At 44.2% G+C, this 21,714-nt stretch overlaps 1 protein-coding gene across 17 annotated transcripts in view; it reads left to right on the forward strand.

Moving 5' to 3' along the window:
* Window positions 1-21,714, forward strand: part of celf2 (CUGBP Elav-like family member 2) — a 210,299-nt gene that overhangs the window by 65,368 nt on the left and 123,217 nt on the right. For 3 of the 17 annotated variants that reach the window (XM_023350412.1, XM_023350415.1, XM_023350423.1), the window contains exon 1: window positions 6,150-6,226. The exons of 13 other annotated variants lie outside the window; for them this stretch is intronic. In XM_023350412.1, coding sequence (XP_023206180.1) covers window positions 6,150-6,226 — 77 coding nt within the window. Of the gene's footprint in view, window positions 1-5,944; window positions 6,227-21,714 lie in introns of those variants that run through there. One more of the 17 variants, XM_023350409.1, reaches the window with a different exon arrangement.

Consider the following 21,714-nt stretch of genomic DNA (forward strand, 5'->3'; position numbering starts at 1 on the left):
AGTGTAAAACTTTTATGCTGCGTTAAGCAAATATCACAAATAGAGCCTGAATGCATTAAATAATTAGCTAAGACTTGTTGCAAATGAGGCAGTTCTTCAAAATCTGCATATTGTATACATTGACAATGTGATTAATAACTTAGATTAATATTTTACTTTAACCTCGATCTGCCATGGGTATGAATAATTTTAGATTAGCTCCTACTTTACTCATGTAAAGTTTTTATATTGCAGCATTTTTGGTTCTTTGTTGAACAATAAAGTGAAATCATCTCTGGTCACTGATTATGCTCTGGTTCATATTCATATCATAGTCTTTCTAATTGTGGTCTGAACGAGCATGCTAACACCTTAGCATGTTATTGCTAATATTAGCTTACTAACGCTAATATCTACAGATGATTATTGTGAGTTATGGAGTTCTTAAATGCAGAAGCACCATAAATTTTCAGACGTTTGACCACACTGTGATTAAGTTATTTATCACTTCAACCTAAATATTTCCATCTTAAGGGAAGTTAAGCTAGTTTCTGTTAGCTTAGTCTGGAGCATTAGCTTCAGCACTCTGTAGCTGACAGCTAGCATGCTACAGGAAGGAAGGAGAAACCTGAATTATTTTAACTAATTATCTGACAGTTTTTCAGCTTCTCTGTGAAACAAAAACCAATGGTAACATAAGGAAGGAATAAATATTAGCTGCTAATAATGCTAACAGTCGAGTTGGACGGGTCTTGGTTGTATTTCTGTGTGTAAACCAGATTTAAATTGAGTTAAAGTTTGAGTCTTCTTTGCATCAGTTTAACTTCCTGCTTAAAAACGAAGCACACTGATGAAGAAATAGACGGCCATCTCATCATCGTTGTATCTTTCAGTTCGAGGATGTAAATGCTTTGTCTCAGATTTACTTTTCTCTCTGCTGATTGTTTGATTTGTGATCTTTGAGTTTGTCGCCACCTTTTGGAGGGGAGGATTATGTTTCCTTCTAATGCATGCTATCAGTGATGACACAACGCAAGTTGCAACACTTGTTTACACTAAAGTTGCAGAAAATCAGCTCTTCACATTACAGAAAACCAAACTAACCGAAGGCAAACCTGACTGAAACCTTTATATGTGTCAGCTGAAGCTGAATCAGGAACCTGTCCCGATTCAGAGACTCCTGGGTTCAGATAAAAGGAAAGCTGCTTCATCAGTCCAGCTGCGATCCGAGTCGATGTGGTGTCAGAATTTGTGCAAAACAGGTCAGCGAGCATTTTGGAGGAGGCTGCAGCGCCACAGGTGGAGCAGGGATCCGTGTTAACTGGAACGCAATGTCCTGACCGGAGCCGAGCGCAGCTAATAACACACCGAGGCACAGACGCATCGAGCGTCCAGGAGAGGAGAAAATCTGATGTGGGACGGAGTGATGGAGGCAGAGTTAGCTGTCAGGGAGGATCTGGGCGAGCAGGAGGCTGGGGCCGCCTTCATTCAGCCGGCCGTCCGCTGGATGAGCGGCAGCAGTCGGCTCTGTCTGGGTCCGGCTCCTCACACGTCCACTTAGGCTCAAACGCAGCTGCTTGCTGCTCTGAATTATTCATGAGCCGCTCATTAAATATTCACGTGTGAAAAGCTCCTGCACCATCCTCTCCTTCCCTGAGATCCAAGCAGGACTCGGAGAAGATGCTTTTCACTTTCTCTTTCTTTATTGTTCTAATTTTCTGTGTCAGAGCTGCTATTTTTGGCCCAGTTTCATTGTTTCCCTCTTATCTCCTCCCCCTCCTCTCTAAGTGATCGATTTGTATTGTTCGGGCAGCTGAGCCCCCACCTCAGCCCGAGGTGATGGAGAGACGTAGGGGGAGAAAAGACAGAAATAACTATAGATGGAGAGAGAGGAGCGATGGCAGAGGCAGACCTTGCCATGAGCGGGATGTGGAAACACGAGGCCTCAGGCTGGGAGATGGAGTGATAGGCGAGGCGAGGAGGAGCAGGCAGCGATAAAGAACGGCTTGTTTCAGACGAGTTGACTGGATCTGACCAGTAAAACTCAGGCTCAACATGCCTTTTATGGCGTCAGCTCGTCCTGTTTCCTTTGATTTCCTCCTTTGTTCTCCGGGTATTTCAGCACCATTAAAGGCTAATTATCTCCAAGGACCAGAAACACGTGGAACAAGCGAACAAACAAGACTCACCTCCAGCTGTGCAGGTTGCATGTTAAAAACAGGCCGGTTTTTCTCTCCAGAAGCAGCGCGCTGAAAAAGCATCATCATCATGTTTTATTAATGGATGGAAGGTTTTGTTTGGCGAACAGGAGAGAAGGATTTGTTTAGAATGAGAAGCAAATGAGGAGATTTGATTGCTTGATTGTTTACCAGACGGATATGAGCGTGGCAGTCGATTCAGAACCTGGAGCCGGGCGGCGACTCTGCTCGCAGTTATCCAGGTTTTCCTGAGTCCAGGGCACGCACACACACACACACACACACACACGCCCCGACATACACACACACATGGCCATACACACCCACACACGCACACACACACACACGCCCCGACATACACACACACATGGCCACACACACCCACACACGCACACACACACACACGCCCCGACATGCACACACACACTTTGCCACTGAAGAACAACCATTTAGATCAACAGCCAAACCTTTGGACTGAGCAGTGGGAGATCAAACAAACTGAAACAAACTTTATCCCTCAAGAATAATCATCTTATGGAAAATTAAATAAAATTAATGGTACTGTTTTTTGTAGCTGATTACAAAGAAAAAGCAGTTTGGGAATTTGAAATATTATTATAATTCTAGTTATTGGATGGCATTTGCTAAACAGCCAATCCAGGAATATCATTCAGTTTCCTTTACGGCCTGAACAAAGCGCTGCTGGGTGGCGGCCATCTTTACTGGCATTAATCCTGTTACATCGTGTGTGTTTCAGAAACACTGTGTACTTTATGGACTTTCTGCTTAACCCATTGATTGCTGGAGAATTTGCGTATTTTTCTGTGGAACGTAACTCAAAATTATTTGCAGAAAATCTTTCTGTACTTTAAGGTTTGATGGTGTATTAGAACTGGTGCAGGTATTAAAATGGAGTAAATTTTTAACAAAAACTGATAATCTGATAATCTCAGAAATGTTATAGAAAGTTTATCTTTCTTAAAGTTTTGGTGGAAATGTTCCCCTCACTTTTTCTAATGGTCCTAATTTTCCGTCGTCTGAAGGAAACTTCATCTTGGAAGCTGGAATATGTTGACGCCATGCTAGTTGATGAGCTAACGGCTAATGTTTACAAAGCAGCAGCCAATCCGGACGCACTGTTCATTTTAATTGGTGCTGATTGGTTGAACCTGCAAGAGTGGAAAGAAGGAAAATGTTGATGTATATTTGGCAGTTTTAAGCATTTCCAGAGGATTTGTGATGTATGTTCAGAGTTTTTGGTCTTTGGTCTCCAGCTGGACGTCTGATGTGTTTAATATTCTAGATCTAATATGAGTTTAGACTTGCAGAGGAACAACATTATCTGCTTCTGGAAGACGAGTTCTGTCTTCTTGAGTTACAACTAATGCAAGGTGATGTGAATCTGTGGGAGGAGATAAATAATTCTTCCTATCTGACAGCAGCGCAGCGATAACAGCGGTGACACGGCTGAATTAGTTTAACCTACTGCTTTATCCGCTTCCTGTCATGCTTATTGTTGTTTCTGTGGATTTCAGGTTATTTTCAGCAGGAACACGCTGTCATCACTTCTCAAAAGAGCCCTGCTCCTTTGCTGTAGAGTAATTTCAGTGAGATGTGTTGACAGAGAGATTTATGGACTATCCAGCGTTTCTTGGCAGGTAAATGACTGTTTTAAATGTAATTTGCTCTGGGCACTACAGAAGCCCAGAAGGGAGAAACTGGAGGCGTGAGCGGCGCTTCTCCGTTGCCGTTACCGCCGGCGATGCCTGTGTTCGATCGAAGCATGTGATGGGGTTATGTAACGTCCGGTCGCCTCCACCGTGGGACAGCGTCAGGTGGATCCATGCACTCTCCAAGCCCCGCCCACTCCACACAGAGAAGCTGCTCTACGTGTGCAGACTGAGCACATTTTCCCCACATTGACCCAGATACTCGTCCTCTTCCCCAGAGAGCCGCCTTCCTTCGTATGAGAGAGGCTCATTATTTCACTGGAGTGCCTCCGTTTCTTCTGCGTCTTGCAGGGAGCGAGGGAAGAGGGGCAGCGAGGAGTCGCTGCGGCGCCGCGGTGCGTTCAGGCCCCATCCACTTCCACAGGGAGCCGTTCTGGACCCACACAATTAACACAGCACAAAATACAGTCAGCAAATTATGGGCTGGATGATTATTATGAAGCTATCCCCTTGTGTAATTGCACCTCTCCAAATTTGGTCAACTCATCTGAGTGTGAATCACCTAACTGGCTGAGCTTTTATTGCGGCGATATTCTGTTTGCTCTGAATGGTGATTGTGCAGCGCGGCGTGAGCTTCAGAGCAAGAATCTATTAAACTAACAATTGATTTGTTGACAGGTTATTGACTGGACATGGAGATCAAGTAGCTGCAGACAAAGTCTCACATTTACATCAATCAATCAATCAAATGTTATTTGCACATTTCAGCAGCAAGGCATTTCAAAGTGCTTTACATCATATCAAACACTGAAACACAAAGTCATCAAGTTGGTGGTTTTTGCTTTTGCATCCATAAAAGGTTTACTGGTTCCACTGCTACTGTGTTATAAGGAACCAAATACCTCTTGGTGTTTTTATTCCCACTCAGTTTAAAACGATGTAAACAGCCTTTCAACAGGCTTCCAGCACCAGGCAGCCGGCCGGTTTCTGTAGGTGTTGAACGCCTGTAAGAATAAAAAAGCAACACAATGTGATCCTACCATGTATGGATGTCCTGTTGTTCTATTCAGATGTTGTTTTTGAAGAAATTTCTGCTAATATTTGTAAATTATATGTTTGGTATAATTTACAAAAGTCTGTACATTTTTATACAGTTTTTTATTTTATTCATATTAATTAACTAGATATCTAAAGCGTTGAACCTCGGTCAGATTCAAAGTGTCTGTAAAGAGCCTCCCCACAGCATGATGCTGCCACTACCATGCTCCAGTGACGCAGCATCATGTTCAGGTTTTAGTTTCGTTTAATTATTTGGAGACATTCAAAGTTTTAATTTTGAACCTGCTGCTGGTTTAACTGGTTTACATGATGCTGGGTGTTCTCCATGGAACCAATCAATAAATAATAAATCAATAATTTCACTGAGCTGTGATCCAAAACCGCACAGCATTCTGGGAGATGTAGGCAGAGGAAAGGCTTTAGCTTCTCAACCTCTCATGGCTAGCTAAGCTAAGTTGGAATCAACTAGGTAGCTCACTCATTGGTTACCTAGCAACCCATTCATTCTTTGGTTACCTAGCAACAACCTGTTGAACACATGCGCAGCAGCAGTTTCTTGTTTCCACAAACTGAGGATTAAACCTGAAGGTTCTGCCACCAGTTTGGACTTTTCAGATATTTAAAACAAAAAACTGATCGATGCTTATCAATATCGACTGATATGAAACGCCGATATGTTTTTCCGCCATATTGTCCAGCCCTGCCTGGACTCACTGCGCTGCACTAAAGGAAGTGATGCAATCATCCGGAAAGGAAATACATCTCCAAAGAAAACACACGCCACACTTTTCAGTTGTCCACTGGACAACCAGGCGGTAATGAAACTGTGTGAAAGTTGAAGGGGTGTGAATACTTTCCCGCGCAGCGCCGAGTCTATTTAAGGAGCGCTGCGGCGGCGCCACGCCTCCCTGGATCCGCTCCTCCAGCTCCGCTAGCTGCGCTGCTGCAGAGCGGCTTCACCATCCAGGACAGGCGGATCGGAACCAGCAGCAGCGACCGGACCCGGACCGAACCGGGACCCAGAGAGGCAGAGGGAGGGGGGGGGGGAGAATGTGACAACTGCTGGAGGCTGCACCGCCTTTAGGGAGGCCTCGGCTCTTGCACCTGTCCCTCTCCGTCTCCGCGACCAGGCGCAGCTCGGGCAGAGCGACGCTCCTTTCTTACCGGGGAGGCTCTCTCTCTCTCTCACGGACAGCCGGGGGGAGGCGCGCACACCGCCGCAGACACCGGCCAGGCAGGCAGCATGACTTCAGCCTACAACCTGGATTTTCTGCCCGATATGATGGTGGAGAGCCGCCTGCTCGTCCCTGGAGACAGAATGTAAGTTATTCTCCTCTCTTTCTGCTCCTGTTATTATTTTTATTTCAATATTTTTTTTGCGGCTGTCCGGTGTGGAGATGTTGAATCGGGTCAGAATGAACGGCCGGTCCGGATCTCGGTGGTCGGTGGGTGGATGTGCGGACCGCAGCGGCTCGCGGTCCGCGGCAGCCCGGATGCTGATGAATGATCGCCATTATGAGGAATTAACGCCGCCGCCTTTATGAGCCTCTCCGGTCCGCTGCGCCGAGCCGAGCATGCAGAACATCCGCCATCACCGCCACCATCATCATCACCACCTCCCGGGTTTGGAGCGACGCGTTCGGGACTCTGCAGCCGGCGGAGGAGCGCATGAAGCCCGCCGTCCTCCCCGCTCCCTCCCCGCTGCTGCTGGAGGAAATCAGATCAGAAAAAGCGCAGAAGTGAAGATGTGTGTCACATGCGCGCGTTGACGCCCTGGCTGCGTGTTTTTCTCCTCACTTTGGACACTTGGTGTGTGTGTGTGTGTGTGTGTGTGTGTGTGTGTGTGTGTGTGTGTGTGTGTGTGTGTGTGTGTGTGTGTGTGTGTGTGTGTGTGTGTGTGTGTGTGTGTGGACGCAGGAATGCGTCGCTATCCCGTGTCCGCTAATTGCATTTTGCTGTAATTGCGTTAAACTCGTGCGTTTGCAGCTCGCAGGGACAAAGGCAGCTTTTCTTCCCGACATGTCGGTCATGTGTCCCGCATGTCCCGCTTCTGTCCGCTCCGCTCATGCTTCCTGTTTGCTGGCGGATCATGCTCCTTTATTTCCCAGCAGAGCGAAACCTTCACTGGGCTCCAGTTATTCTTTTTAATTTCACTTATTCTTCCAATAAGTTGGGGCGGGAGGAATAAAAACTCATTAAAAGTCACTGATGATAGATAAGATATGGAATACATCAGGATTAATGCAGCTGTGATGGCTCTATTTGGCTCCAAATGGACATAAATGGGAGTAATTAGGAGAATATTGTTGAGTCATGGTGCCAAACTAATGATGCTGTTTCGTTTTATGGAGGCATGCATGCTGATATTTGAACATTTGTTGCGTTATGTAATAATTACATCCATCTGTAATGTGTTGGGATTGACTCATTTTCCAGAGATAGGCTCTGATTGATGATCAGATTTGATTTATCTTTTAATAATAAAAAAGAATGATTTTTGAGATAAAAACATGTTAATTACAGAATTAGGTTAAAAATCGGTATTGGCAGGTCGGTGTTTGTTTTATCTAGAAGTTTAGTTAATATTGGATCGGTTCAATGGTTGCAACATTAAATACCAGAGACAAACCAGTTGGTTCGATTGATTTTCTTCGATTGGTTCTGATCGGTGATTTGATTGATCTTTAAATTCAAAAACAGTTTCCATTTTCTATTGGATTTCAAACTAAGAGCTCGAATAAAAACCTGCAGATTAAATGTCAAGAGTTATTTCTCTGAAATTACAGAATTAAAAAGGTTAAAAATCAGCAGGCAGGTCAGAGGTCAGTATTGGCCAGTGATCGGTTCATCAGTTTTTTTAGATTTAGGATCATGTTAAATATTAGAGAGAAATCATCTGATTTGACTTGGTGGATTTAGCTCATTTTTGGCTCTGATTGGTGATCGATCGGTAATCGATTGGACTGATACTGAGGAATCTGTTGATGAAATGCATCAGTATCTGAATGCACCAGCCAGCTCCATGTACTCTGGTTCTGTCTGAGTCCAGTAAGGATCAGATAAAGGTTGGCGACATGCGCTTTGAAGCAGAAATAGGAATAATCTTGTAATCCCTTCATTTTCTGTCAGACTCAAAGCAGCGATCAAAGAACCTGCAGGAAAACCTTTTTCTTTCTGGAAAAGCCTGATCAGAGCAAGTTTAATATTTAAAATCACAGTTTACTGCCTGGCGCAGAGCACAGAACACAACGAATGATTATTGGCTGATGATTGTTGTAAAGCTCTTTATTTTTAAGCCTGTGTCATGAGGGTTGGAGTCGAGTGACTTCCTGTTTGTGGCGAGTCGCGCTGCCTGCTGTGGATCAGTGAGCTGCTGTAATTAGAGGATGGGAGATAAAAATTCCCAGCTGTGTTTTCCGTTTGTTTCCTGAAACAAAACGGCATCCCTTCGGTATTATTCCGGGATGAAAGGCCCGGTCCACTCTGCTCCTCCGAGTCGCCTCCATTGACTCGCCGTGTAGTCTATTACCCAGAAGCTCTTGTGACGAGACGCTTTCTCATTAATCAGTGTCACCGTCTCTCACGCCGCGGGCCCGGCGGGGGCCGCCTTCCTCTTCCTCCTCCTCTTCGTCCCGTTGATGTGTTTTGCATCAGCGGCTGCTGGCCGCGTCTGAGGGAAAGTGAAGGATTTCTAAATAATGCGTGTCGCTGGAATTAGACAGGCCTATCTGTGCCCTCTTACCCAGCCGGCGAGGAGGCGGACAGGTTTAACCAGATAGCGCTTATGGAAATGACACTTTGTATTTATGTGAACACGCCACTCCACCGAGGCTTTTCACTGCTGAGAGGTGCTCCTGGTAATCTTCTGACATACTTCTTTGCATTATTGTGTTTAACCTCTCTGTTTTAGAGCTGCTTTTCATGCCAGATGCTTTCCTTTCTCCTGCGTGAAGTCGCTCTCCTCCCAGGCTTCCACTTCCTGTTGCAGCATGACAACAGGAGAACGCGTCTGCTGCATTTGGCTGCATGTCTTCTAAAGTCGGGACAAAAAGAAGAACATAAACTCCAGATTGGTTCTGTTTTCTGTCCATCTGTTAGTGATGGACATTTATCGTATATTTACCGAAAAAGATTTAGACCACAGAAAAAAAAACAAATTCTGACTTTTTACATTTATTTCTGGTGGCGATAATCCTCTTCCAAACATCCAACAACATGCTAAAGCTAAAATTAGCTTCATCATGACAAGACATTTGCTTTTTTATTGTCTCTATAAATTTTCAGTTTACTTAAACCGGTTTGAATACATGTGTAAACGCCAAGCAGACCGGACACCTCTCCAAAAGCAGGAAGTGGACTACATTGCAGGGCATTCTGGGTAAATAAAACCAAAACAAACGTGCTAGCTTAGCGCTAGCAGGAGAAATGGCTCGTGGTTTTTTAAAATCCTCCAACCGCTAAAATCTGGCGCCTCCATCTTGTTTCCATCTGGTGAAGAAGGAAGTTGCTCTCAGTGTCTTCAGAGGTTTTTGTGTCGTTTCCTTCAGTGGTTCTTGGTGCAGCGCCCCCACAGGCCAGGAGGGGAACAGGTTGCTCAAAGCAGATGAAATGATCAAATTTTGCAGTTTTGGTTCCTAATCGAACCGAATCTACCAGAGTATCAGGTGGGAAGACATCCTAAAGGACGTTTAGGTTTTTTGTAGGAAGATGTGAAGAATCAGGGCTGACTGAAGACTTTTGCACACTTCTTCCCAGTTATTGTTGGAAGCAGAGAAACAGAGTTTGGCGGAAACTGGAGCAGGACCTCTGGCCTGGACTTTCCACTGCTACTCCAAGTGCAGAACTGAGGCTGGGGTCCGTCTGGGAAACATGCGACCTTTCACCTCCCTGTGTTACTGAGCTGCGAGGTTCCTCAGGGTCCCGTCACAGGAGCTGCAACCTTCAGAGGAAACAAAATGTCCGTCCGGCCAGGAGAAACCAGAGAACGACTGTAAACTTTCCCCCAGAGTGAAAACAAGCTGGGATTTCCACAGGCGAGCCAAATGTAACGCTCACCCCGGATTGTCTTTATGACTCTCTCAAACACACACACACACACACACACACACACACACACACACACACACACACACACACACACACACACCCACACACACACACACACACACTGCGCCTTCCTGACCCACGGCCAAACATGATAGGACACAAATCACGAAGCCAACAGCTGAAAGGCTCCTGTGGCGGACAACACGAGGTTCTCATGAGAAATATCTGCTGGGCTTTAAACGCCTCTGAAGCTTAATGCTGCTGATAATTCATTCAATTTAAATTTCACATTGTTATGCAGACCTTAGCCTGAATGTGACTTTAGAGGAAAATTCATGTGGAAGATCACAGGAAGTCCAGAATTAGCTGTTTGCTGCAGTGTTTCAGGAGAACTGTCATATTCAATAATCTGACTGGATGCACAGAGGAATCCAGATTAAATGACCAAACATGATTCTCTAAACAAGGTTAATCCAGGTTGGTGGAGTTCTGGAAATCAATGTTAATATTTAATCCTTCATATTCCAATAACATCAGAGTATCCGATTCTGAAAAAGTACAAATATGCAGCAAAATATGAAATTAGGCAATTTACACGGCTATAAATCAATAGAAATGATCATTTCTCGCTGTAATACAGTCAGATCTGTAAAGTCTGTAATAGTTTTCCAGTTGATCAAACCCAGGATTGATTAATCAGCCATTAAAACACAAAAATGAAACTGAAGTGTTTAATAGACGTTAGCCAGAGGATGAAAGCGACACGGCGGAGGGAAAACGAAGAGCAGAGTGGAAGTGATGCTGCAGGGCGAGGAAGAGGAGCGGTGAAGGTCCAACATGGACACACATCTGGTTGGATCTGCTGATGTGAAGCTCAAAGGAAAAAGAAGCCTGAGAAAAAACTCTAATTTCTCTGCTGTTTTTGTTCATAATGTTGTTATTTAGCTGGGAAACGCGTAGAGTGTGTGATATATGGAGCAATGGAGTCGTCTTCACGCATCACCAGCTGCAACATTGTTTTATCCCGCTCAGTGTGTGTGTGTGCGTGGGTGTGTGTGTGCGCTGTCATGATGATGAATGTCTCCTCTGTGCTGGGGCTCAGGAGCAGTTGTCTAAGGCTGACACGGCGGTGGAGGCGGTGATGTATCACGACCGCGCGGCGCAGCTTCATCAGGCCAGGCGTACCTGTGGCGGGGCGTGGCTGCAGCAGGACGGAGACAGAAAGAGGACACACCGTCCAACATGTCTCACCTGCAGCAGTTTTGCCATTTTCTATGTTATTATTCATATTTTGGTTGCAGTTTCCTCAGTCAGGAAAAAGTTAATTGTTTATTCAGTTTTACAAAACGTTTTTGGATCGTTATTCGTCTGGGAAACCCAGTTAGGCCGAGATTTTCCTTTAAAATGTTTTGCTTTCCATAAAGTGTTTATGATGCTGTGCAGCATCATAGAACCTCCTCCGTGCTCTACACTGGGTATGAAGAGTGAGTGAACATCACTCTCCATCCATTACTGTGATGTACAACGTCGACTTGCCTTGTTGTCCTCTCAGTTTTAGGTTTAAACTTTTTTACTATTGCTCTGATTTGGTGTGACATTAAGTAAAGATTACGACTCCTCGTTATAGAAAAAGCATCTTTGGGATCTGACCTACCACCATGCGTTGCTCTCTGACACGTTATTGGCTGCTATTTGCAAACAAACACCTTTATTTTCCTTGCTGCTGATTGGCTGAACCACAAATAAGGAAAACTGTTGCTGTTAGCTTTTATGTTAGCGCTAAGACTGTTTTTAAGATACAAAAGATTCCCAGCTGAATATTACTTTATTGTGTTAGCATTAGCGAGGCTAATAACTAGCATGTCTACGCAGCCATAGATATTCTTTGTGAGATTACAGAGTTTCTTAAATAAAGTACTTTCTGTTCCAGGCAGTACATAAGAGTACAACTAGCAAGCTAGGCATGCTAGCCGTTAGCCTCTCCAGTGCTAATGCTAGGGAGTTTTCTTGGAGTTTTATTAGCCTGTATATATTGCTGGATCAGTGTATCACTTTAACAAAATAAACAACAATAAATTAATAATAATCTATAGTTTACAGAATGGTTGGTTACTGGTGAATGAATCAGTTTAGAAGCTGCTTCAAAACAGATGTAGCATCCTGCAGCAATATCTAATTTTGGTCCTAACAGGACCCCATAGAAAGTTCTTCTTCCTCTGAATATCATGACACATTTGTTGTTTTTATTTTAATACTTTCTGTAAAACATCCTCCTCTGTTGGGTCAAATTTAAACTCAAGTGAAACAGGAAGTTATAGATGACTACTTCCTCTAAGACTCTGATCAACCAATCATCCTTAGAGAGCCAAGTCGGTGAGTAGGTTTAAAGTGGAAGCGGAGACATTTTACTGCATCTTTATGTCTGGTGTGTTTATTTTACAGAGTAGATATTTTATTAAAGAAGGAAAAGATTTAAGTGAAGATTTTATCCGTTCATAAATCAGGATCAGAGTGAATTTCCTCTGCAGCTCAGAGATAAAACCTGCCGGAGTGACACCGGCTCAAATCGAAGGTATCCAGGAGACGCAGCTCGATCGCGGCTTCACACAAAGGAATTCTGATCTCCCACTTCCTGTTGTGACCTTTAAGCGCGGCGCGACGCGGCGGCAGACGGCCGCATCGTTTGACACATCTGAACCGACGCTGGCAGAGAATGTGAAACATTCAGGCGGAACGGCGGCGCTGCTGCTGCAGTTATTGTTCCGGACGTTCATCCTGTTCGGTTTGTAGCGATGATGATCGTCTCTGTTAGTGGAGAGAAATCTCCTCCATCAACGTTTAATCACTTTTATTCCATCACTTCTTAATGCATTGCATCAAACTCGAGGCCAGGGGGCCAAGTATGGCCCGCCGTAGCTTTTTAGGCGGCCCTCCAACTCTAGAAAGACATTTAAATAGAACTTAAAGAGTTTGTGAGCTTCACAATCAGAAGTGCAAAAAGGAGAAAAAAAGAAGTACTTTGGATGGTTTCTATTGTAAATATCTCAGTACATTTGAAATAAAACAAAATTAACTTTTCAGCAAGATATAAGGGGTTGTTTTAAGTCAGTAGTAAAAGTTCAACTGGCAGATTATAACATGGGAAAATGTCTTGTAAGTGAAATAATCTGCCAGCAGAACTAGAATTTCTTCTTCAATATCAATATTATTTACTTAAAACAAGCTCCTATATTTGTCCTATTTCAAGGTCTCTAAGATATTTGGGTTAAAAATTAGACCAAAAATTCTTGGTAAGATTTTGATTTCCATCCATCAGTCCTTCCAGTTTTTCGCAATTTCACAAATTTACGCAAAATCAACAAATCTGCACTTTTTCATGCTAACTTATAATTCAGTTTATCGCAAATATTCAACAAAAATGTTCAAAACTTGGGTTTTAAATTACTAACTCCCACCTGCATGGGGCAGTGTTTCTCACTTCTTTAGTAACAGTGTGGTAAAGTTGCAGGTATGCTGATACATAAACGCAAATTTAGCTAAATTTCTTTCATATTTTTCCAAATTAGCACTAAAAACTAAAGACTCTGATTGCAGAACATCCTGGATGGACGTACTAATGTGAAAAGATGTTAAATATTATTTGACTTTAAGAATGTAGACAGTTATTTGTTGGGTTTTACTGACCGTCCCTTTAATGACATTCATGATTTAGAAATGCCAGAACTGACTTTGACATTATGACGGAGCATGTTGGCTGCTTGCTTCCTGTTGAAATGCTGGTGATGCTGCAGACGCTGCTGATGCTGCAGACGCTGCTGATGCTGCAGACGCTGCTGATGCTACAGACGCTGCCGCTGCATGCGTAAAGTGGAAGCATGCGTCTCTATTCTGGGAGCGGCGCTCATCGAACGAATCAGCCATGATTTATTTTTCTTTTTGTTATTATTTCAGTGCAGCGTGCCCGCCCGCCCGCCCGCCCACACAAACACACACACAACACACACCATGTGACGACGGTGCGTCCCCTGGGTTGTTGTGACAGGCAGAGAAAACGCATCTCGCTTCATGGGAAGTTTATTCTTCTTCTCTGCGTCTCTTTGTCAACAGTGAGCCGCTGCGTTTGGACGCTGCAGCGTGTTGCTGCGCCGCGCCAGAGGCAGAGCTTACCTCATGCACGTCTCTCTGGATTTCTCTCTTTTGGCCTGCATCCCCCCGTCTCTCTCTCTCCTCTTCATTCAAGCGTGCTAAATGCTTTACCTCTGTCAACTCTCGAGTCTGAGAGGAGCTCATTACTGTGGAGAAGGAGAGGAATTTGGGATTAGGAGCAGCGTTTGTGGACTGAGGCTCTTGTTGGGCTAAAAGAGCCGTCAGAACAGAGGCTGAGGCTCACTTGCAATATTCCTCTCTAATCAGCAGCACTGGGGGCTTCGCTCTGATTTACTCTTCTTGCTTATGGTTCAGCTGCTAGAAGTTTCGTCTTCCTGTATTTGTGAAAAAATGGCTTTTATTTTGAAAGGAATACTGTTTCTCCACCTTCAGCTGAGCAGCTGTTAGCAGACCTGGATGCAAAATGTTTCTGATGAGGCTCTTAACCGTTTCTCGACCTGAAGTGGCATTTGCTTCGCTGGGTTCACGAAACATGAGAAACGTTTTGCTCGGACCAAAACTGCAGCTTTTTCAGTGGATGTTGGGGAATTTTACAGGTTTTAGTGAGAAAAGAAGATAATTCCTTACTGTAGTTTGCTGTTATTTGCCGTAGTTGGCCGTAGTTTGTTGTAGTTTTCTGTTATTTGCTGTAGTTTGCCGTCTCTCCCTGCTGTAGCTCGGACTCAGGGTCTTGACGGTCGGCGGGCCGAAGCACCGCTGCCTGTCGGGTCATGTGACGTCTCGCCGCTGACATTAGACGCCACTGAATCTTCTGATCACATGACCTTTCAGCCCAGGAAAAGGTCGGCGCCACCTGCTGGCAGCACAAACCTCCTCCAGACACTGGGTTTAAACCAGTCTTGCTGTTTGGTGTCTCCAGCTGCTCAAACTCCAGAACCTCGTTGGTTTTATTTCTGCCTCTTTCTGCCTGAAAAGGTTGAGATTTTTTTTCTGAAAACAGATTTGGGTTTCTTTTGTTCTGCCGGCCATGAGAACAAGTTGTGGAAGCGAGTGTGAGGACAGTCCATTAACCCTCTGCGGACCTCTGGCCCGGCCTTATAATTGAATCTAACAAACATGCAGTCATGCATGAGGAATTAATCCGAGTTTTCCGGCCCAAACCTTCGGACCGCCCCGCCTGAACGGCGCTGCGTAAATCCATCCTGTCATTTTGACTCTCTTCATTTTGGTCTGGGCTCTGTCTGCTGATGCAGCCGCTGATGCAGCCGCGTGCTGCAGCGCTGTCAGGTCTCACCTTCAGTCAATTCTATTGCAAAAACAGAACGTCAGCTGGGCTCGGTTCAGCCCAACCCGACGGTTCCAGATGCATTTTTATCTTGTTTCTCAGATTTACCTGGATAATCAGCCTCAGTGTGATGGAACTTACACTGCAAAAAATATTTTGTCTAGTTTCTCAGTTCACTTGAAATTAAACAAAATTATATAACAATAATTTTTTGGCAAGAAAAATGATCTTCTTTTATGTTAGTAATTAATTAATATTGATTAAAAAGCCAAAGAGTTGAGACATTGTTGCACGTTATAGTACTTTTTCATCTCTAGTTCAGCTTCATCATCGTGGTGAAAAGTTACTCATAAATTAGTTTTGTTTTATTTTGGAGGAACTAAAATATTTGCACTAGAAAAAATACTTGGTAATATTTCTAATTTCTAAAGGAACATTTGAATATTTGTGCAGTCAGAGGTGAGTGACCAGAAAATGATACTCAAGAGTAAAACTACTCATATTTTCACTCGAGTAAAAAAAATAAAAATTTAGCAGAAATTACTTGAGAGTAAAAATGTATTTGGTAAAAAAATCTGGTGAGTTTTTGGTTAAACCATGTTTGAATCCAGAAATTTTACTCAAATAAAAGTGAGAAGTACAGCGCAGTAAAAATATTCCTAAAAGTAATTTTTTCCTAAAACTCTGACTCTGTGCAGTCTTCTTGTTCTGGCGCCGATCAGCTACCTGAGGTCCGTTGGGCCCGATTCGGCCCAGTTTAGAACCGATTAGCGTTAGCTTCCCCACGGCCTGCATGCTGCCAGCTCCATCCCAGACATCTGATCCGATCCGCCTCAACCAGGCATGCTGGCGCCGATCGCTCGTCTGGCAGCCGCTGAGACCAAAGCAAGAAAATCAGAGAAAAGATTCTGAGAATGAGAAGAACATTAAAGGAGCAGTAGCATAAAAAAAATATTTTTTATCTTTACATCGTAAAAAAAACAAACTTGGAGTGTTGCTTTGATTCTTTCATACATGTTTGAGAAATCCTTTAATCTCCATGGCAACCATTCAGCTGTGTAAAACGCCTGGGTGGACTTAGCCCCGCCTTCGAGGCTCAGCTCCTTCAGACTAGCCAGCAGCAATTAGCAAACAGCTGGTGGAACTGCTGCTCTCATTATAGGAGCTGCTGCTCAGAGGAGCCACGTTAGGATGACTTCCTGGAGGCGGAGCTTCAGAAAGAGCAGGAGCTTCTTAAAGAGACAGAGGCCCTATTTCAAGGCGCTAAATCAGGAAGTCATATTTGATATATAAAACATTTTTATTGATTGAGAGTAGTGATCTAATGTACCGACCCGGGTTTGATGGGACTTGTTGGAACTTGGTGGGCCTTGGTGGGACTCGGTTGGACCTGGTTGGACCCAGTGGGACTCGTTTGGACTCTGTGGGAGGAAGTGGAGACAGAGACAGGAAGTGATGACAGAGCAGCGGTGAAGAAACGCTGCGATTATCTTGATGTTTACCTGCGTTGTCCTGAGCGTTCCTGCTGCCATCACTGTGATCTAATCTGCATCTCTCCCCCTCCCCCACCTGCTGCTGCTGCCACCAATCATCATCTAAACCCAGATCCATCTGCCCTGCATCTCAGCAGTTTTCATTTAAAACAGTCATATCCAGACCTCAGCCTGAGCTTCCTCTCCAGTCTGAAGCTGCTGACGGCTGATACTTTGTGCTGATATCCAGTATCTTTCAAATTGGCCAATTTCATGGTAAAAAATGTCTGTAATATGTGAGCGATAGTGGAGGCTGGGAGGCTCCAGGCGGGATGTTTGGGGTTCGAAGGTCTGGGTTGGTAAATGTGATAGAAACGGGTTTAAGCCTCCTGACCTGGGCTGATCAGATGATACAGAATCTCTTCATGCAAACATCATCTTCAGGTTTTTATCAACTGGTTCTGATCTGTGTTCTTACCTCCATGTTGATGTAAAAACCCGCGACCCGTTCTTTGATCCAGTTGCAGCTGTTAGCTTCTGTAGGTTAGCCGCATTAAAAGTAACAGATTCATTTTCATCCTTTAAAGATTTTTTTGTATTTAATTTAAATTCACTCAGTTGCTTTGTTGTTCTGTTTTCTATGATTTTCTTTAAAAAAATGCAAAAAGCATAAATATTAAAATATGAATACATTTTGTTGTTTTTGTTGGACCACACAAAATTCTTTCAGCGGCCGCAGATGGTGCTTGGGCCACATAATGGACACCTAAGTACATGTTAAAGTATTTTATTGAACTATTGATTAATTTATTGATTCATATAGCAATAAGGTTACCAAATTACAGAAGAGTCATAAAAATGCTCAATTTTGACCCTTAATTAAAAAACTTTTTCACCTTCAATTTCCTTTTATTTTGGTTTTAAACTTTTACTCTGATCATTAATCTGAAACAATGACTTCCTGATGATCAGTTTTTGAGTCATGAAACCAAAATGACCCAGACATTTTATAGAAAGTTGCAAATTGATGTGCAGAGTAAAGCAAAAGAAGAAGAAACATAATTTTTATGCCGTGACTTTAAACCTCGGCAGTCAGAGAAGTGATGCAGGTTTGTGATTCCTGAGCGCAGCCAGCCGGTTCCGGCCTCGTTGTGTGTTTCTGAGCCGACAGGCTTCAGTTGGTTCCTGCGGCCGCTGACGGCGGCGGCGGAGAGGTGGAGTGTTTTGGGAGATTGTGAGCTGGATGTAATGAGAGCATCTCTGCTGCCTGGGGAGATGGTGTGGGTGTTCAGGGGCAGGAAGATCAGCCAGGAACGCTGTTTGTTTTCCACATTACTTGCTCACCTTTTTTGCATTCACCTCAGGCAGAATGTAGCACATTTCCCATGTTTAGATGAAGGTTTGGAGTAAACAGGCGGCCATAATGGCGCAGTGGAGCATGCAGGAACCAATGCGATCTGCTGTGTTTATCTTTTTCTGTCCTCCTCTGTATTCTGAACAAGCGTGGCTGATCCGAGCTGGAGGATTGGGATTTCTCTTTCAGAGCGAAGCTTTGTGACGTTTCGCTCAACGCGGCGTCGAACCGAGGTCAGGCTGGTGCTGACGGATGTTCAAACAGATTAAAACACGGTTTCTCCCTTCTGGTGGAAAATGAAGACATTTCTGCAGATGCAAACCAAATGTTGGCTTCTCCCCAGGGGTGGATCTACAGGGGGGGCAGAAGGGGCTAACTGCCCTAAATATTTAATTCAACTGCCTCTGATTTAAATATTAATTAACCAAAACTTGTTCTCAGGTAAAAGTAGCTCTACTTTAAAAAAAAGTAAATGTGATAAATAGGCTTCTCAAGTAATAACTGCTCGATCATAACCAATTTAATATGTAGAAATTATGTCATCAGGCTGACAAAAATAGAAAGTTAAGTGCAAATTCTGGCAACAAAATGTGACTAAGTATTATTAGTACCTTAGTACACTAGAAAAAAGGTTGATTTAGGAGCTTGTTTTAACTCAATAATCCTTAATGTTGTTGAAAAATACAAGTTTCACTGGTAGATTATTTCTCTTAATATGGGAAAAGGTTTTATTTTAAATGAAACAGTGGAACTAATTACAAATTATTTAAATATTTGTCTTTGTTTACTTCCAAGAAGGTGATATTTAAAGTATTGTTAAAAATTTACTTGTAAAAGTTTGTAGCTGCTCCAGTGCTGCAGCCTGAGCTGCACCAAACATCTGCAGCAGCGCGAATCCGGCCTGACGGGAGGTGATGGAGGGATGGATGGAGGGAGGGATGGATGGATTCATTCCTGCAAACTGCCGCCGATCAAACGGGCTGATGGGAATGGAACCGGCGGCGCCGCTGGAAGCGTATTAGCAGGAGCTGGAACGCGTCTTAACGGCCGTCTCTGCTGCTTGGCTCATTTCCTCCAACACGCCGTCCCAGAACATTTCACTGTGTGATCTCTCTGCATGTTTGCAATCGAGACGCCCCTCTGTCCTCCCCCCTGTGCCGCCACCCTCCTCTTTTATGTAAGCCTAATTTGTATAATTGAAAACAGTCATCTGATGGGTGCTTCTGAGATACGGCGGCCATGCCTGAGTTCCCACCTTGGCGTTTCCAGGGCCAGGCCTGTGATGCCGTGAAGCTCAGCCTCTTTGAATGAATTATTGAACTGTTTAAACATGGATGGCTTGGTGCTCAAGATGCTTGTATTTGGCAGAAAAGTATTAGAGCAGCTCTCTGCAGCCGCAGTCAGACGCCTTTTTAGACTCAAAGTAACTTTAAGTGATGAATTACATTAATTTTGCAAAAACCAGACATATTGGGGATATTTCTGCAGTTTTCACTCATCTGCAGGAAATATGTCTGATTTTTTAAATTCTGAACAAACCCGACTTATCGTCTACTTACTGGTTTAATGTTGGAAGGTTTTCTTGTTTCACGGTGATTCTCTGTGATACTCCAACACAACCTGGTGTATAACTGGGAAAAAGATGGATTTTTTTCCACATTTTCATACAATTGAGCTGAAAAGTGTGGTGTGCCCCATATTAAAACCAACTGCCTCCAGAAATCATCCGGTTAGTAGCGAATAAGGGCTGGAGAGAAGCTTTTCTCCTGCTGCAGGCTTTAGTCCAGACTGAAGGTGATCATTTTTGATTCCTTGGTGTTTCCTGGACTTTCTGTCATAATTTTTACCAGTTTTCTCTAGTTTGGGTTTTCTTCCTGGTCTTGGTAAAGAGGAAACATTTCTAAAAACCTTTTCCTTACATTCAGTTGCTGGAACCAATGACCCTACAACCTGTTTGAATGCATATGTGAACGCCAAGCGGACTGGAGACCACTCCAAAAGCAGGAAGTGGACTATAGCACGGGGCATTCTGGGTAAATACAACCAAAACAAATGCGCTAGCTTAGCGCTAGCAGGAGAAGTGGCTCGTGGTATTTTGAAATCCTCCAACTTCTGAAATCTGATGCCTCCATTTTGTTTCCATCTGGTGAAGAAGGAAGTTGCTCTCAGTGTCTTCAGAGGTTTTTGTGTCGTTTCCTTCAGTGGTTCTTGGTGCAGCGCCCCCACAGGCCAGGAGGGGAACAGGTTGGTTTGACTCAGAGCAGAGAGGAAGAGAATAAACGTTGCAGTTTTGGTCCCAATAGAACCAATTCTACCGGATTATCAGGTGGAAAACATCCTGAATTATCTTTAGTTGTGAGCGCCTGGCTGTTTGTCCAGAGACGGACAGGGGACATGTCCAGCCTGTCCCTTGTCTCTTTCTCCTAATGACTGCTGGAGATACACACCAGCAGCTGAGCCAGTGTGTAAAGATGATGGATGGATGAGTTTTTATTGTCTCAGAAGAGGAAAATGATTCTTTTAGTCCAGATTCAACAGAGATCCATGTCAACGCCGCGTTTCCCTGACGATCCTGAAACCTTTAACTGCTTTGTATCCTGACTCAACACGTCCTGGCGCTCAGTCCGTAACCAGAGATGATCTGCTTAACTTCATCTCTGACGCAGAACTTTATCCTGATGTTTTGGGAGCCAGGTCAGAAATTAAATCTACCGTTGCAGATTTATGCATAGCTGTTTAATATCTAGATGCGTTCAGTCGGTTCTGTCGGAGCGGAGACGACTTCCAGGAAGGTTTGGAGCTGTCCGGCCAGCCGCCATCGCAGACAGATTACCCATGATTCACCATCTGGAGGGAGCTGCAGCCATAAATCCAAGGCTATTTGAGAAACGGCCAGTGTTTTGTGTGTACTGTACGCAGTGTGTGTGTGTGTGTGTGTGTGTGTGGGCGTGATGGGCCTCTGGGCGCGCTGTGATGCCGTTTTGGACGGCTGCCCTCGTTCTGATGTCCCCATCGACTTCCTGGCCTACATGGCCGAGCGCCGGCCTGTTTTCCACCGCAGGTCGATGCCGCCGCGCCGCGGAGGGCGCTCGGCCTCAGGCGCATACACACAGCTGCACACACACACAGATGCTTGCACTTAAACACTTACGAGCGTGGAAAACACACCGGCATCCCTGTGGGTCAAATACGTTCGCAGAAAGACATTCAGGAGAGACGAAGGAGCAGCCGGGCTGCTTTACCAGAAACTTTGTCTGCAGAAAAATGTTTAAAATGTCTGCAGGAGGCAAACGGAGCTGCTGGGATTGTTTCATCACCCAGTGATCACTCATTCATCACTGGGACCAATCATCACTCTGACGTTCTTCTGCCTCTGGAGCTGTGATGCAACACAGACAGCTACAGGATATCAGCTTCTTAAACACTGCAAAAACACAAAATCTTACCAAATATTTTGCTCTAGTTTATCTCAGTACAGTTGCAATGAGACAAAACTAACCTGTAGGTAACTTTTCAGCAAGATGAAGGAGTTTGCTTTATGTCA

Source organism: Xiphophorus maculatus, chromosome 17 (genome assembly GCF_002775205.1).
Source record: "Xiphophorus maculatus strain JP 163 A chromosome 17, X_maculatus-5.0-male, whole genome shotgun sequence".
Taxonomy (NCBI): domain Eukaryota; kingdom Metazoa; phylum Chordata; class Actinopteri; order Cyprinodontiformes; family Poeciliidae; genus Xiphophorus; species Xiphophorus maculatus.